Source organism: Mangifera indica, chromosome 19 (assembly GCF_011075055.1).
Source record: "Mangifera indica cultivar Alphonso chromosome 19, CATAS_Mindica_2.1, whole genome shotgun sequence".
Taxonomy (NCBI): domain Eukaryota; kingdom Viridiplantae; phylum Streptophyta; class Magnoliopsida; order Sapindales; family Anacardiaceae; genus Mangifera; species Mangifera indica.
Genome location: NC_058155.1, coordinates 11,496,094 through 11,510,014, shown reverse-complemented (window position 1 = coordinate 11,510,014; position 13,921 = coordinate 11,496,094). Strand labels below are relative to the sequence as shown.

Genomic DNA, 13,921 nt, shown 5'->3' with positions numbered 1-13,921 from the left:
CTTAGTCCAGGCACAATTAATAAATGATGATTTTGCCAGCAATTTTTGCACCGTTAAGTTTTTCAGATCAAGTATGGTGTTACAAGAGACGTTAGTGCTGCAGGTGGCTGTCACAAAGTAAATGGTAAACCTTAGCCTGTTGTTTTCTTGTACATTATTTATTGGTAATACTGCAAAGTTTCCATTGTTTGTGTGCTCAATACATGCCATTTTACATTATGGCAATTGACTCTCTGTTTACTGCTTATGGTACAAAAAGAATTTGAATTATAATAAGGTAATTTGAGCGTATTTTGTCTTGACCTGTCTGAAGAAACTAGCCGGGGCTACCTATCTCTCCATATAACAGCCAACAGAGAGTCTGGAGAGAAGGAAGATACACGCTGAGGAAATTAGCACAGCTCCAGCAAAACAAACCATATCCAGACTACTAACAAGAGGTATTGTGTTGAATTTTTCCAGCACTCCTACTTGAAGTATCATCATCACAGCATGCCCTATTTTCGATTTTGCTTCCCAAACCGACTCCATTTCTACCCATTTGGGAAGTCTCTGAAAGAAAAAAGACGCAGACGATTAACAGGAATTCTATGCAGACTGCTGCACTGATTTTTTTTTTTTTTGGTTTTTATTTGTCGAATGAACGAGGAGACAGACTCACCTTCATATGGAAGAGACCAAATAAATTGGACCCTGAATGTTCTTTCTTCTCCGCTATATTCTTGGACCCCACGAACATGGCATACAATCCTACCCCGAAAATAAGCATAGCGGTTCCCACCAAGAAAACGTCTGCATAAAAGATTGACATAATTGAATTTCTGAGTGTACGTTCTAGAAGAAATTTGTCTTAGTTGAGTTGAGTGTCAAAGCAAAGAATACCTATGGCTTCTATAATTAGATGAACCATATGTCCCTGATCAGTGTTTGGAGGTAGCGTATTGAAAAACTGGAAATATGATTTCAGCACAAGAAAGGAACCCTGCAAAATGTAAAATGTCTGTCAGACTCTTACTGCTATAATTGTACAAATAATCTTTACTTCATTTCTGGGCATAAAACAGTACCTCCAGAAAACACAATACTGAACCGACTAAAGATCCCGCAACAGCAAATAATGTGAAAAACCGACAATCCACTATGACCTGCATGATTTCAGCTCGAAAAGTTAATCTTAGTTTGCGCCTCAGCTTTTATATCTTTAATCATCAGATTAAAATTAAATTATCAGATTAACAACCAGGAATATAAGCTCAAAAGTAGTAAACAATTAAATAAAAAACATTGACGTACCCTTTCAATAACCATCTGGGTTAATTTCCAACGTCTTTGCTCCAATATTTGTCTTAATATCTTAAGCAGGGCATCAATAACTTGGGCCAGCGAAGAGGCAAGATCGATCACTGGACCGACCTCTGGCTTTGTTGTAATCAACAATCTATCTGATGCAGCCACAGATGCTTTTGTGGGCAGCATTGATCTCCCGTGATCAGAATTCCCACAAATTCTCTTATCCCCATTAAGTCCTGCCTTACTCACACACCTGACAGTATTTGTTGACGAAGATGATGATGATGAACAAGTAGAAGAAGAAGAAATTGCATGGCGCAGAGGATTTGAAGTTCGCAACAATCTTGAGGTTGCCATTGCAACTCTTCAGAGGGTTAAAGCTTAGGTTTCTTTATTTATTTATTTAGGGATTGCGGTAAGTGATGCTGTTTGTTTATATACCAGGCAAATGTGATGTGGGAAGGAGAAGATTCGTGGGATATTAGGAGGCCTGGCCTTTCTCGCTTTTACTTGGAGAGGTTGGTCACATTTTTCAACTTGGGATTTTGACAAACAAAAATTCCAAAATCAAAATCACGTTGGTAATTGGTTATCGTGTGGGTCCTCTTTCAATGTAAGCCGCACATATGTTAACAGCGGATCCTTCCAGGAAGTCTGTAAGTTGGAAACAGGAATTTTTCTCCATCGTTGGCTTGGTCTTGACATCAAAGAGAGTCTACCACCGTGCATGCTTGCGTTAAGGAATAGTAGTCGGCGGCCCTGCTACTCGACAACAACAATTTAAGGTTACGCCTTTGAATTTGGCTTCCTAACCATTTTTACTAATTTTCCTTTATATTTTCAAATCATTTACAAGAGAATTTTACTAGTAGCTTAGTCTAAGTATCCAAATCCTTTTAGGAAAATGCCATCTTGTGTGTTCCATATCAAGGGGAAACAGAAGAAATTCTTTGCTAAGTTGCATATAATAATAATTACAATAATTACGAGAGTTCTCCGTATAAGGTTTAAGAAGAATATGTTGGATCGAGAATTAGTACAACAAACATATAAAATCATTGAAATAATAGGGGAAACATATGTTTTGAAAATCTGATTGACTAGTCAATTCTACATGATTATGTCATATAAACTTAGTTTAAGTTTTAAAAAAAAATGAAACATCTTCAAATGTCTCAAAACTATCGGTTTAATCAACTATTCATGCTAAGATCAACATTAAGACTTGGCCTAAAGACCCATCCCATGGTCTAAATCCAATTTTGATTATGACCAAAGGACTTATTTCTACCCAAAGTTTTCTCCTTTTATAAGTTCTCGCCTCTTAATTTTGAAAATCTTATTTACTCACCCATAAGTGGTTAAAATTAACGGAATCTTAACCCTTTAAAATTTTATCTCATTTTTCCCTCCTAAACCCTAAAAAATAACTATTTTTCTCCTACGTTAAGTTTTAAAAAATAACATACTTCTCCCCCCCCTCCCCCTTCCCAGCCCACCCCCTCCCACCCCAGGGTTTAGTTTTCAAACTTCGACGTCATTGTCGACAACCTCTCTCTTCAGTGATCTCTCTACTCTCACTTAAATTTTTGATCGGCATTGAATGAAACTGAAGAGATCTACGCCAAGTTTTAAAAATAACATTCCTCCCCCCCCCCCCCCCCCCCCCCAGGGTTTAGTTTTCAAACTTCAACGTCATTGTCAACAACCTCTCCCTCTCTCTTCGGTGATCTCTCTACTCTCACTTAAATTTTTTATTGGCATTGAATGAAACCAAAGAGACGAAAAGACGAAGTTTTTCGTCTAGGAAAACAATCGTTTTCCCAAAAGATGACAAGGAAAACGCTCATCTTTGTCGGGAAGATCTCATCGTTGTCCGGGAAGATGATCGTATTTCTAGAAGAAGACGAGTATCTTCCTCGTTCTCTTCTGAGAAGATGATCTTTTTTCAATAAAACTCTCCGTCTCTCTGACTTTATTTGACGCCAATTGGCCATCCAAGTGAGAGAAGAGAGATCGTTGAAGGGAGAAAAACGTAAGGAGAGAGAAGTCATTGGCAATGATGTTGAAATTTGAAAACTAAACTCTAAAAGGAAAAATGTCATTTTAAAAAATTTGACTTTGGAGGGCAATAATTAATTTTTAGGGTTTAAGAAAGAAAAATAAATAAAATTTAAGTTTATTTTTAATATTATATATAAAATGATAATTTTATCTTTAAAACTAACACAGTTAATGAAATTTTCAAAATTAAAAGATAATAATTTGAAAAAAGATGATACTTTGGGTGGGAATAAATCCTTTGGCCTTTGATCAATTAAAATTCAGATTTAATATTTAATTATTAAATAATCAAAATTATTTTAAATATTTATTTAAACAGTATATTGATCCAATAATCTATCAGTCAATCTAAATCTCGATTGGCTTGAATTGACCTAATCAATATCCTATTTAAATTTGAAATATTGAAGGAAAAAATGAAGAGAGCTCAAAGCACAAAGCAGGTAAATGAGTTACGTGAATAATCAAAGGAAAAACATAGAATTCTCAGCTGATGACCATGTTTTCCTTAATCAGAGTTACCAAGTTTGAAAATTTCGAGAAAGTTAACACTGTTGCATACCAACTTGCTCTCCCACTAGACATGCCAGGGGTCGGGCCAATCTACGATATAGCCTAAACACCCTTGTTTTTTTGTACACAACCAGCCTCTTTTCTTTTACACAGCCAGCAAAGTCATGAAGCTAACTGATCCATATAAAACTAGAATCAGAATCGTCAGAACTGAAACCAAAGCCAGATTCTGACAATTTATAAGTAAAATATTGTAAGGTGTGTGAGTAAGGCAAGACTTAATGAGAATAAATAAATAAGAGAGTTAAAAGATTGCCTTACTCACACACCTTAAACCAAATGAAAAATGAGAATAAATAAATAAGAAAGTTAAAAGATTGAATAAAAATATTTATAAGTAAAATTTTATATAAAAAATAAAAAAATTAATAGACGCAACGACCATATAATTTGTAAAAAGTGCAAAGCAACCTTTCCAAAATTCACAGGGGACCATATAATTTTATATTTTCTTAATTAAAAAAATTTTAATTATTTCATTTAAAATTAATAATTTTTTTAAATTAAATTATTGAACTACCGATTCATGAATATATGAACTGCCTGTTCATGAATCTATAAACAGGTGATTTAACCATCAGTTCATGAATCTGTTAACCCATGCTTTAATCGCTGATTCATGAACTGATCAAAATAAGAAAAACCTGAATCGAACCGTCAAAATCCGATTCTTATTTCAATTCAGTTTGATTCTGATTCCGATTTAACATGAACCAATTCTGATATGGTTCATGGACCAAACCAGCAAAACTAGAGTTTCCCATGTCAACTCATTAGATTCCTTGTATAATAGTAAAAAATTAATAATTTTTTAAATACGGTGAACAATGTCATGCTAGGCTCGGCCAGCCCAAGCACAATGCATTATGGTAATCGGTGGTGCGTCTACACGCTGTGCCAAAAAAAGATGTTTTCTTATTACCCTTGGTTTTGGATTAAAAAAACCTCAATTTTATCTATTAAACACCTCAAACATAAATAAATACATATATATAATCTAATTAAAACCAAATTACAATCATTGAAAAGAAACTTAACCAATTATTTGGGCTGGTACATCAACATCCCTTGAGTAATGATTCCCCCTGGCCTGACAGCACCTTGGTCTGTCTTCTTGGTAAACCCTGCAATGGATAAGTTGTTTGGCAATTACATGGCAACAGATACTGCTTAATGAAGAATGAAGAATAGTTTTAATTGGCATGAGTGATGAGCCCAACACAATGGAAACAGAACAGACACTTGAGATGAGTCTTTCTAATCCATTGTTTTTCCATTCAATTACTTGTAATTTTGTAGATATATCAAACTCTATCACAAAGAGATTAAATGACCAATAAAACCTCATATCCAATGCAAGTAAAAACACACAATCCGCATAAGTTTACATTCTTCATCAAAGATGAGCATAGAAAAGCGCACATAAGTAGTTTGTATGAGCAAAGACAAATTACTGCCACATATACTACATGACGGTCATATATTTATCAATCACAGTGAAAACAGAACAATGATGCATAAAGATCTTATTTTTATTGCGATGTAGCTCAAAAGTGCTTGAGACATAATCACAGCAATTGCCTCATAAAATAAAAGGTCTTTGTCATCATCACTGCCACATCTTCTCTATAAATGCCCACCAGAGACATTAAAATTGAATACTGAATCAATATATATGTGTGCAGGTGTAAAAACAAGAAATATAACCTTCAACCACAAACATTTGCATGGTATCCAAAAACCATTTCAGCCTTGAAAAAACTTATAGAACATTAAATCTTCGAGTAAAGAATGGCTCGACAAGGAGTAGACAACTAATTAATAATTGATTGTGCTTAGACGAGCCTCTACTTGCCTTGAAATTATGCATTCAGAAAATATGATCCTTATGGCTTTACAGGCATCTATGCATGATGTATTCTTCACCAAATAATCTAATCCAAGCTTTCATTTATAGTTATAGTCATCTTATATAGTCTTGTTGATATAGCAAGAGATTCTCATATATTCCAAAATTTTTAAGTAATTTCCTTTCGTCATTCTGATTTTTAAAGCATTATATTTGTCATACTGTTTTTGTTTAGGCATAACAAATAACTAAGGATTTTAATGTTTGGTAATTTCATACGAAACAAGGCACATAAGTTCTCATAAAATGCTCATTCTCAGTGACTTGCATTTCCCTGACGTAAATCTACAACAACAATCTCGTCCTTAAAGTTCCTGATCAAATTACTTTACAAGCTAAATTAATCTTGCAATAAACAACCATAAGTAGCTGAATATCAGAAGAAATTACAAGAATATAAAATGAAAACAAAAGCTTTGGTTCTTTCAATTTTCAAGACTGCAAAAACGTTTGGTTTCGGTCATTCAAAGCAATCTAAAAGTTGTTGGGACTCTTTTTCATTGAGAAAACTTAAACATACAAAACCAGAAAATGAAAACAAAAGGTGAATTGGGGGTTACTCTCAGACAAATGCCTCGATTTGTCGTCAAGGTGAATGGATTAGTTATCGGACTCGTCATCAAAATTCATCATCACAGAGATAACCCCAATCAATCTCAGTCGGTAAGATTCATCTTACAAGAACACACTAAAAATTTAAAAAAAGAAATTAAACACGGTTACCGAAGAGGTATATACCGTCGTTTCAGAGTGTTGGACTGCTGCAGAGAACACACCTCATAATGCCTCTCTCGTTCAGACTGCATCATCTTTTATACTTATGTTACTCTTAGGGTTAGGGTTTTCGTTGTAACTCCAGTGATGAAAGTACGAAAATAACCATTCACAGCTGCTTATTTAAATGTCCAAATTACCCTTATCACCTTTATGATTTACATCTCCACCACCGTCGAGTCGACAACCTCGGGTGGACCCATGCTTCCGCGGTTCAACTCTTCAATGTCTGCAATACACTGTAAATGAAATTTGGTGGATTTGAAGAATATCTATTCAATGGAGTCCTCCTTTCATTCATCATGAAAGTGTCTGCACATTGTACTGTGGATTGGGTGACACTAGAAGTGCCAAATGAGTGTTTGAGCAAATATCCGAAAGAATTTTGGATTCTCTGAATTTGATGCTGCTGGGTTTGACAGAAAATGGGGAAGGAAAAGAAGCTCTTCAAATCTTTGCCCAGATGAAAGAAGCCTGGGTGAGGCCAAATGGGTCTACTTTTGATGGTGTTAAAGAGGCTTGTGTTAGCTTAGGAGCAGTGGATGAAGGATTAAATCATTTCGAGTCAATGAGCCGGGATTATTATATTTATCCAACAATGGAGCATTACAATAGTATTGTTGATCTTCTTGGAAGGTCACAGAAGATTGCTGCAGCAAAAGAGATAATCAAAAGCAATGCCAACTGAACCAAGCTCTGTGGTGAGGAAGACACCAGAGAAATACACCAAAACTTGACCAACAGATCGGCCTGGTGAATTAGGTTCATTTGTATCACCTTGGGGCTTTAGGCTTAGTAATAAGAAGAAAGAAAGGGACTAACTTAATTTCAAACCAGAAGATAACTAGTCCAGAGAGAAGCGAGGCCTATGAAAAGCTCAGGTGTTTGGGTAAGGAGGTGAGGAAAGCTGGCTACTTTGCCAGACACAAAGTATGTACTTGATGATCTTGACCAAGAAGCAAAAGAGAAGGCATTGATGTATCACAGTGAAAGGTTGGCCATTGCTTAGGGGCTTATTAGGACTCCTCCGTGAGCCACTAAGGATCATAAAAAATCTTAAGGATCTGCTGAGATTGCCACAACTTTGTCAAGATACTTTCAAGCATTGAGAAAAGAGAGACCATTCTTAGTGACAACAAAAGGTTTCATCAATTTAAAGATGGAAAATGTTCCTGTCGAGATTACTGGTGAAAACTCTTAGAAATATAGATATCCTTCATAGTTCATAAAGCCTGATTCTGCAAGTCATATGTCAGTGGGATACTGTGTTGTTCTGTGGAATTTGAAGCAGAAGTTCGGTATTAGATATGAAAACCATGTCATTCAGAGGCTGCAATAACATGGTAAATTTATCTTTAAGGCAACTTTTGGACTTGTAATTAAAGGTAACTCCCTCACAAATAAAGAAAATTTTGGTTTTAGTAATGCAATAAGAATCTGGTGGTTAATAGAAATCAGTGTGAAGTCTACCAAACCTCATTCCCCCAATCTAGGCACCCAAAATTTCAAACTTCATGATCTATCTCAATCAAGCATCCCAATTTGAGCAAAATTTTGCGGCCACAAGATCATTAGATCATCACCATGTCAACAAGTGGCGCTTACATAAATGTACATCCCGCCAATAAAGGAGTTCAAGAACCATTAGAAATGGATATACAGTGTCCCAAGTAAAAATCAGTGGTGGCCAGCCACGGCCCTTGAAGGAAAGAGCCTTAGAAGGAATGTCAACAAAGACCACAGGCAAAGCACACCAAGGACTTGGAAAGTTACCACCATGCCAAACATTGCACCACTTCTCTCCAGCCATTCTGGTGATCTTGGAGCATCTTTCATCGGCAGCATCAACCTCCCAATAAAATGATTAGCTTTGCTCAACTGATATAGTCTATATAACTACAATCAACATAAAAATTGGGTATCAGGCATTAACTTAAATCAAGAGAACACATTTTCTTAAATGAAAAAGAAGCACCTCAAAAATAATCGGAATCAGTGGCCAACAAGATGACCGTCGCTTGTCAAGATATGTCTCAAATGCAAGTTGAACTGCACAGCCAAATAGAAAAGGAAACACTGCAACCAAGGCTGGCAGGCCAAGCACTGGCCAAGTTACATAGACAGCAAAGAGAGGAGCGACAACCTTAAAGCCTGCTGTGAAGAAAGCAAATGACAAGTATCCTCTAAGGCCTGTGATAAGTCCCCACCTCTTTGGACTGAATTGCAAATATGGCCTCTGAACATGATCAGTCACAAGCAAAAATGTTGCAAGACCGATATAAAACGTAGACTCAGAAGTTAGTGAAGCCACAAATTCTGCATGATTATCACAAGGGAAATTATCTCTGGAACCTTTTTCTCAAAAACACTAAGAAATAAGCAAAAAATAATCGTGAGCGTATAGAGTAAGTAGTGCCATGTTTGGTTTCAAATAACAAATAAATAAACAGGATCACAAAGAAACAGAAAACACAAAAATGATAAAAGAGAACCCCAAACAGGCCTATATCTGGAGTTGGCTACTTATGATTGAATTATAGAACCATATTGGAGATATGAAGATCAATCCAGAGGAAAACTAATTCAATATAAACTCTGTAGTTTTCTATGACTCTACTACTTCAACTGTGCTTTTTTTTTTTTTAAAGTAATTTATATGTTAAGAAATGTTTTAATCTGAAGTATATTAATTTACAGAGGCATAAACATCAAGTCCAGTCTGCTTTGACTCTTTCACTGCCAATGACACACAAATGAACTAACATTTATCATGCAGACATAATGCATTTATAGCTGGGGCCAAGTGCCTACATTTAATTGATAAATGCGGGGCTGACACAACAATACCTCCTCTATAGCCTCCCTTTCTTTAATGCTTAGAGACTGCAACACCAGACTAAGACAGCAAATTGCCATATTCAGATTACGACCTTCAATTAGAATAAGCACAATCTATACCTATTGGAAACCTTAATGTATTTTACTCTTTACTGTCCTGTCTATTTCATCTTGCAGAACAAGAAGAAATTTTTAATACCAGAGGGAGAAAAATATTCAGAAAAAAAAGTAACTCTACTAAAAAAATCAATTACAACCTTTTGTCAGTTCAGACTCATTTTTAACAATGAGAACATTAAAAATTTTCATAAGTTTTTATCATGTCAACACCAGTTGATTGATTTATTGGCTAAGTTTTAATCTAATACATTTCTTGTAATTCTTACCACTCAATAAGAGAGTTAAATGAAATCAGCATAATCTCTCTTTCAAGTTCAGTCTCTTTACGCTAGCAGCCAAAATGAATCATCCACGAGATTTTGTTTCAAATATTTGGGATTAGCAGCACTTACCCAGTAACACATTCAAACACATGATACTCACTCAAAGCAAAGGCCATAATACTTATCTTACTGCATATCACCCTAAACCTAATAATTTTGGGCTATAAATATTGTAAAGCTGTCCTTTTCATACTAAAATTTGTCACTTGAAAGCATGTGATACAAAATTGATAAAAAAGAAAACCATCATGGATTGAAACAAATAAAAAAATGGAATATAAACACATATTCTACCATAGTTATTTGAGTTTAAAACTGGTTAACATAAGAGAAAGCAACTAACTATCTTACCTATGAGAATCTCGTTCTCCAAGAAATTTTCTATGGTATCGCCAATTAAAAACTGAGGAAGGATCAATGACAGTATGAGAGCAACAGGAGCCAAAATCCAGAGGAAAGAACCCTTGTCTTCTTGGAAAGGAGCTGACATCAACTTCCCTTCTTCCACTAGCTGGTGAGTTAAGCCACAAAACGAAACAGAACCTGATTTCCCACGAAATGGCTCCACCCCATTATAACTGACAAAGGCTACACCAGAATTGTCTCTCTTAGAAATGTCCAACTTTGCCTCAGTATCAGAACTAGAGGCACATACAATAGCTCCTCTTTGCAATCGCCATAACAAAGAACCTCCAGTTTTGTACTTTAAACGAGGCAAAATATGCCCTGCAAAAGTACATTCTTATTAATCCCATTCTTCAAGTATATAATTACCAATTTAAAACAATTACAAAAAGCCTCAGCCTTCTCAACAACCACAGAAATGAAACAAAATAACACTGATACAGATAAAAGTAGAGTGCAAAAGAGATTATACATCTAAACGTATTCCCAAAACGAACATTCGGACCTTTCGAAACGACGTGGGCCGGAGAGACCTTGAATTGTAAGATTAGAATTAGAGATAAGTGATTATAATAAAGGAAATGAAGAAGAAACGCAAGGTTAAGAAAATGGAATTGAAAAGTGACTGCTTACAGTTCGATGAGCGAGTAGACGATTACTTGAAGACTTGACTTGTGGGATAGGAATTCCAAGACAAATTGGGTGCACTTCCATTTTAGTTTGTGTTGCAAAGAGTTTGGGTTTTCTCTGTTTCTTTGGACCGCTTAAACCCTAACTCCTGCTCACAACTCCTAAGGGTGTGTTTCTTCAATTCATGGGCTTGGAGGGAACCAACAACCACGTTCCCAAACGGGCTAAGTGGCTCATGAGGAGTTAATGGGTTAACTTGTTTTGACTTTTTGAGTTTGGGTTTGAGTTAATTTTTTAATTGAATTCGGGTATCATATTAATTCGCTCGATAAAAAATATTAATATATTTTTAATAATTTTAAATATTATATTGATATTATTAAAATCTTATTTTTTGAGTTTAATAAATATATAAATTTCTGTGGTTTTGACTGATATATTAAAAATTAAAAGATTAAATATAGTTTTTTGAACCAAATTGGACTCATTCATTCAAACTTCAATTTATGATATTACTAATCAAATTCATGATATTACTAATTTGACGGTCGAATCAAGCTTAATTTAGCTTGATCTTACCCTTGATTTAGCGGGACATGTTGATGCTGAGCTGTTCTGTGGTGATTGGTCCACCTGTAAACTTACGGCAACATTATAATGTAGAGTATCTAAACCCAGTCTTTTCAAGATGTGCCCCCCGGAGTCCAAGTCATCGTTATTTTATTATTGAAGACGAAAATGAAATAATATGGAATCATTTGGCATATAATATGGATAATTTACAAGACATTTTAATTAATTAATTAATGATCGCTTAACCATTTTTATGGGAAATTGTAAAACTAGTTATATATTACTTAAATTAATTAGTTATTTCTTACATATAAAATAAGATAGGAATTGAAGAATGAAAAAAATTAATTAATTCCCAAGGGCAAACTTATAATAATAAGTTGATGGGCAGAATTTGATATAAGTAGTAGTAGTAATAGTCCCTAATAAAATATGTCATTTGATACCATACATACATATAAGGACCAAAACCTTAAAACTTAGATTGGATTAATATATTTAACTGATCTAATTATGACTCACTCATCAATTATTTGAGCCATTAAATTATATTAAGTGACATTTAATTAAAATTTTTATACCATTTTGGTAGGTGAAACATTGATTTAGGATAAAGAAAAAATTGTTAATAAATATGAGATAGAAATGATAAGATCAATATGACAAGAAGATGATAAAGACAATTTTTTTTGTTGGAAATAGCTACCAGGAAGAGATTAGCAACAATGAAAGTAACAAGAGACCAATATGGTAAGGTTAGGGTTTTTTTCATTTGGTTTTTATGCAATTAGGGCAAAATTTTACATTAGCCCATGTACAAATTAAATACAATACAATTGTTCTTTAAAACATATCAATTTATCCGGTGAAGAAGAAAATAAAAGATACAAGCAATATTACTCATACTTTTTTTAAATACTTGATTAGATTCTCAAATGATATTTTATCATATAATAAAATTATATATATGTATTTTAAATACATAAATAAATATAAATTTAATATGTATCATTAACTGATTGAATAATTTTAAATTAACAAAAAATATAATATATTTCTTAAATCATTTATTAGTTTAACCACAAATCAATCGATTCAATCTTAGGTTGACTTAGACCACCGTTCACTGTTAACATTCTATCCAAATATCAAACCTTGGTAGAGACCACACGTAATATTAGGCTTTTGTGAATACATGACGAGGCATTCTAAGCAATAACAAGCAAATTTTGCAACCTATCTTTTGCTGGAAATGGGAATAGCCAAAAGACAACCGTCCAAAAATCTCGTTTGGCGATTTCTGACCAACTCCGAATCTAATAATAGTGTATACGAAAAGCACGTTAAAAAAAGAAAAGATGAAAAGAATCACTAAACCACTCCGTCCAAACCTGCGTTGTTCCTTACGGTGCCTAACCATTTTTGGCGGCACGCAATAAAAGAGTGGACCAATAACATTTTCAAAGCTCAGAGTCGCCATGGACGGAAGTTGAAAGCTAAGCTTTCGACGACTTCTCCATATTGAACATTTTCAAAGCTCAGAATAGCAAATCAGGATTCACAAATTCAACCACGTTATTAATTTGTCCGAAAGCTAAATAATCGATGATAAACCCACGCTAAACATCTGTACATGAGGACACGAGAATATTTCACCGTCAACATCGGCGTGGCTGGGTGCGTGGGGACGGTCTCCGCCAAATTGGACGACTGATTGTCAGTCCAATCTGCACGCGCCATGTTGGCGAGTGAAGAAAATGGCACTCGATCAAGTGTTTCTTTCTTCAAAATTTCGAGTCAAGAGTCAGTAAGGATATCAATCATAGAAAATCATACCCTAGGCAGAAGCACGTGGACAGCACATAATGGAAACGTGCACGGGTGAGGCGATTGTCTCAAAATCTCAGTGAAGTGGAAACAAATGCCTATTTCCCACCCAAGTTGCAGAGAAATCTCAAACTTTTAAAAGTTTAAATATCCACCAATAGTTAAATTTGAATTAAAATTAAAGATAAATTTATTATTTATTTAAAAATTAAAATTTTATTATATATATATTTTTTATATTTAAAAATTTACATTTTCTCTTAATCAAAAGTTTAAAAAATGATAAAATTCTTAAGATTTATCTCTCTTCCTCAACATCGATTTTTTTTTTTTGATCATCAATCGTTCTCTCTTCCCTTTAATCTATGCTCTGGTCTATCTCTCTTACTTATTTGACCATCTTTGATCAAAGACAAAAACAAAATTTTTTATTCAAAAAATTAGTGTCAGAGGAAGAAAAATAAATCCTATAAGGTTTTTGTTATTTTTTAAACTTAAATTGAGAAAAAAAAAGTTTTTAAATATAAAAAAAAATTATAATAAAAATTTAATTTTTTAATAAATAATAATTTTATCTCTTATTTTAATAAAAATT

General features: G+C 34.2%; 2 protein-coding genes and 1 non-coding gene across 4 annotated transcripts; all 3 read right to left on the bottom strand.

The window, feature by feature from the left end:
* Window positions 1–121: 121 nt before the first annotated feature.
* LOC123203525 lies at window positions 122–1,795 on the bottom strand. The gene is made up of 5 exons (XM_044619910.1): window positions 1,294–1,795; window positions 1,068–1,145; window positions 883–982; window positions 662–792; window positions 122–552 (listed from the first exon to the last, which is right to left on the bottom strand). The coding sequence occupies exons 1-5, from the start codon at window positions 1,645–1,647 to the stop codon at window positions 331–333; spliced, it is 885 nt and encodes a 294-aa protein (XP_044475845.1). The 5' UTR covers window positions 1,648–1,795; the 3' UTR covers window positions 122–330.
* A 3,069-nt stretch (window positions 1,796–4,864) lies between these two features.
* LOC123203524 lies at window positions 4,865–11,112 on the bottom strand. Of its 2 annotated transcripts, none has more exons than XM_044619909.1 (6): window positions 10,930–11,112; window positions 10,802–10,829; window positions 10,243–10,617; window positions 8,586–8,926; window positions 6,575–8,506; window positions 4,865–5,051 (listed from the first exon to the last, which is right to left on the bottom strand). In XM_044619909.1, exons 1-5 carry the CDS (start codon window positions 11,008–11,010, stop codon window positions 8,288–8,290), a joined length of 1,044 nt encoding a protein of 347 aa, XP_044475844.1. In that variant the 5' UTR covers window positions 11,011–11,112; the 3' UTR covers window positions 4,865–5,051; window positions 6,575–8,287. The 2 variants fall into 2 exon arrangements, with proteins under 2 accessions (XP_044475844.1, XP_044475843.1); XM_044619908.1 differs by having other exon boundaries at window positions 10,769–10,829; window positions 10,930–11,106.
* LOC123203799 lies at window positions 6,394–6,477 on the bottom strand. The gene has a single exon (XR_006499377.1). It is a non-coding gene; the product is annotated as a small nucleolar RNA SNOR75 (small nucleolar RNA).
* Window positions 11,113–13,921: the final 2,809 nt, after the last annotated feature.

Bases quoted from the DNA above. Each gene is read 5' to 3' on its own strand.
- LOC123203525 (XM_044619910.1), bottom strand. From the start codon at position 1,647: ATGGCAACCTCAAGATTGTTGCGAACTTCAAATCCTCTGCGCCATGCA. The intron at 983-1,067 runs GTACTGTTTTAT...TACATTTTGCAG, and splicing joins CAGTATTGTGTTTTCTGGAG to GGTTCCTTTCTTGTGCTGAA. The intron at 793-882 runs GTATTCTTTGCT...TCTTTTATGCAG, and splicing joins TCTAATTATAGAAGCCATAG to ACGTTTTCTTGGTGGGAACC.
- LOC123203524 (XM_044619908.1), bottom strand. From the start codon at position 11,010: ATGGAAGTGCACCCAATTTGTCTTGGAATTCCTATCCCACAAGTCAAG. The intron at 8,927-10,242 runs GTAAGATAGTTA...ATAATCATGCAG, and splicing joins GGAGAACGAGATTCTCATAG to AATTTGTGGCTTCACTAACT. The intron at 8,507-8,585 runs GTGCTTCTTTTT...TGTTGATTGTAG, and splicing joins TGATTCCGATTATTTTTGAG to TTATATAGACTATATCAGTT.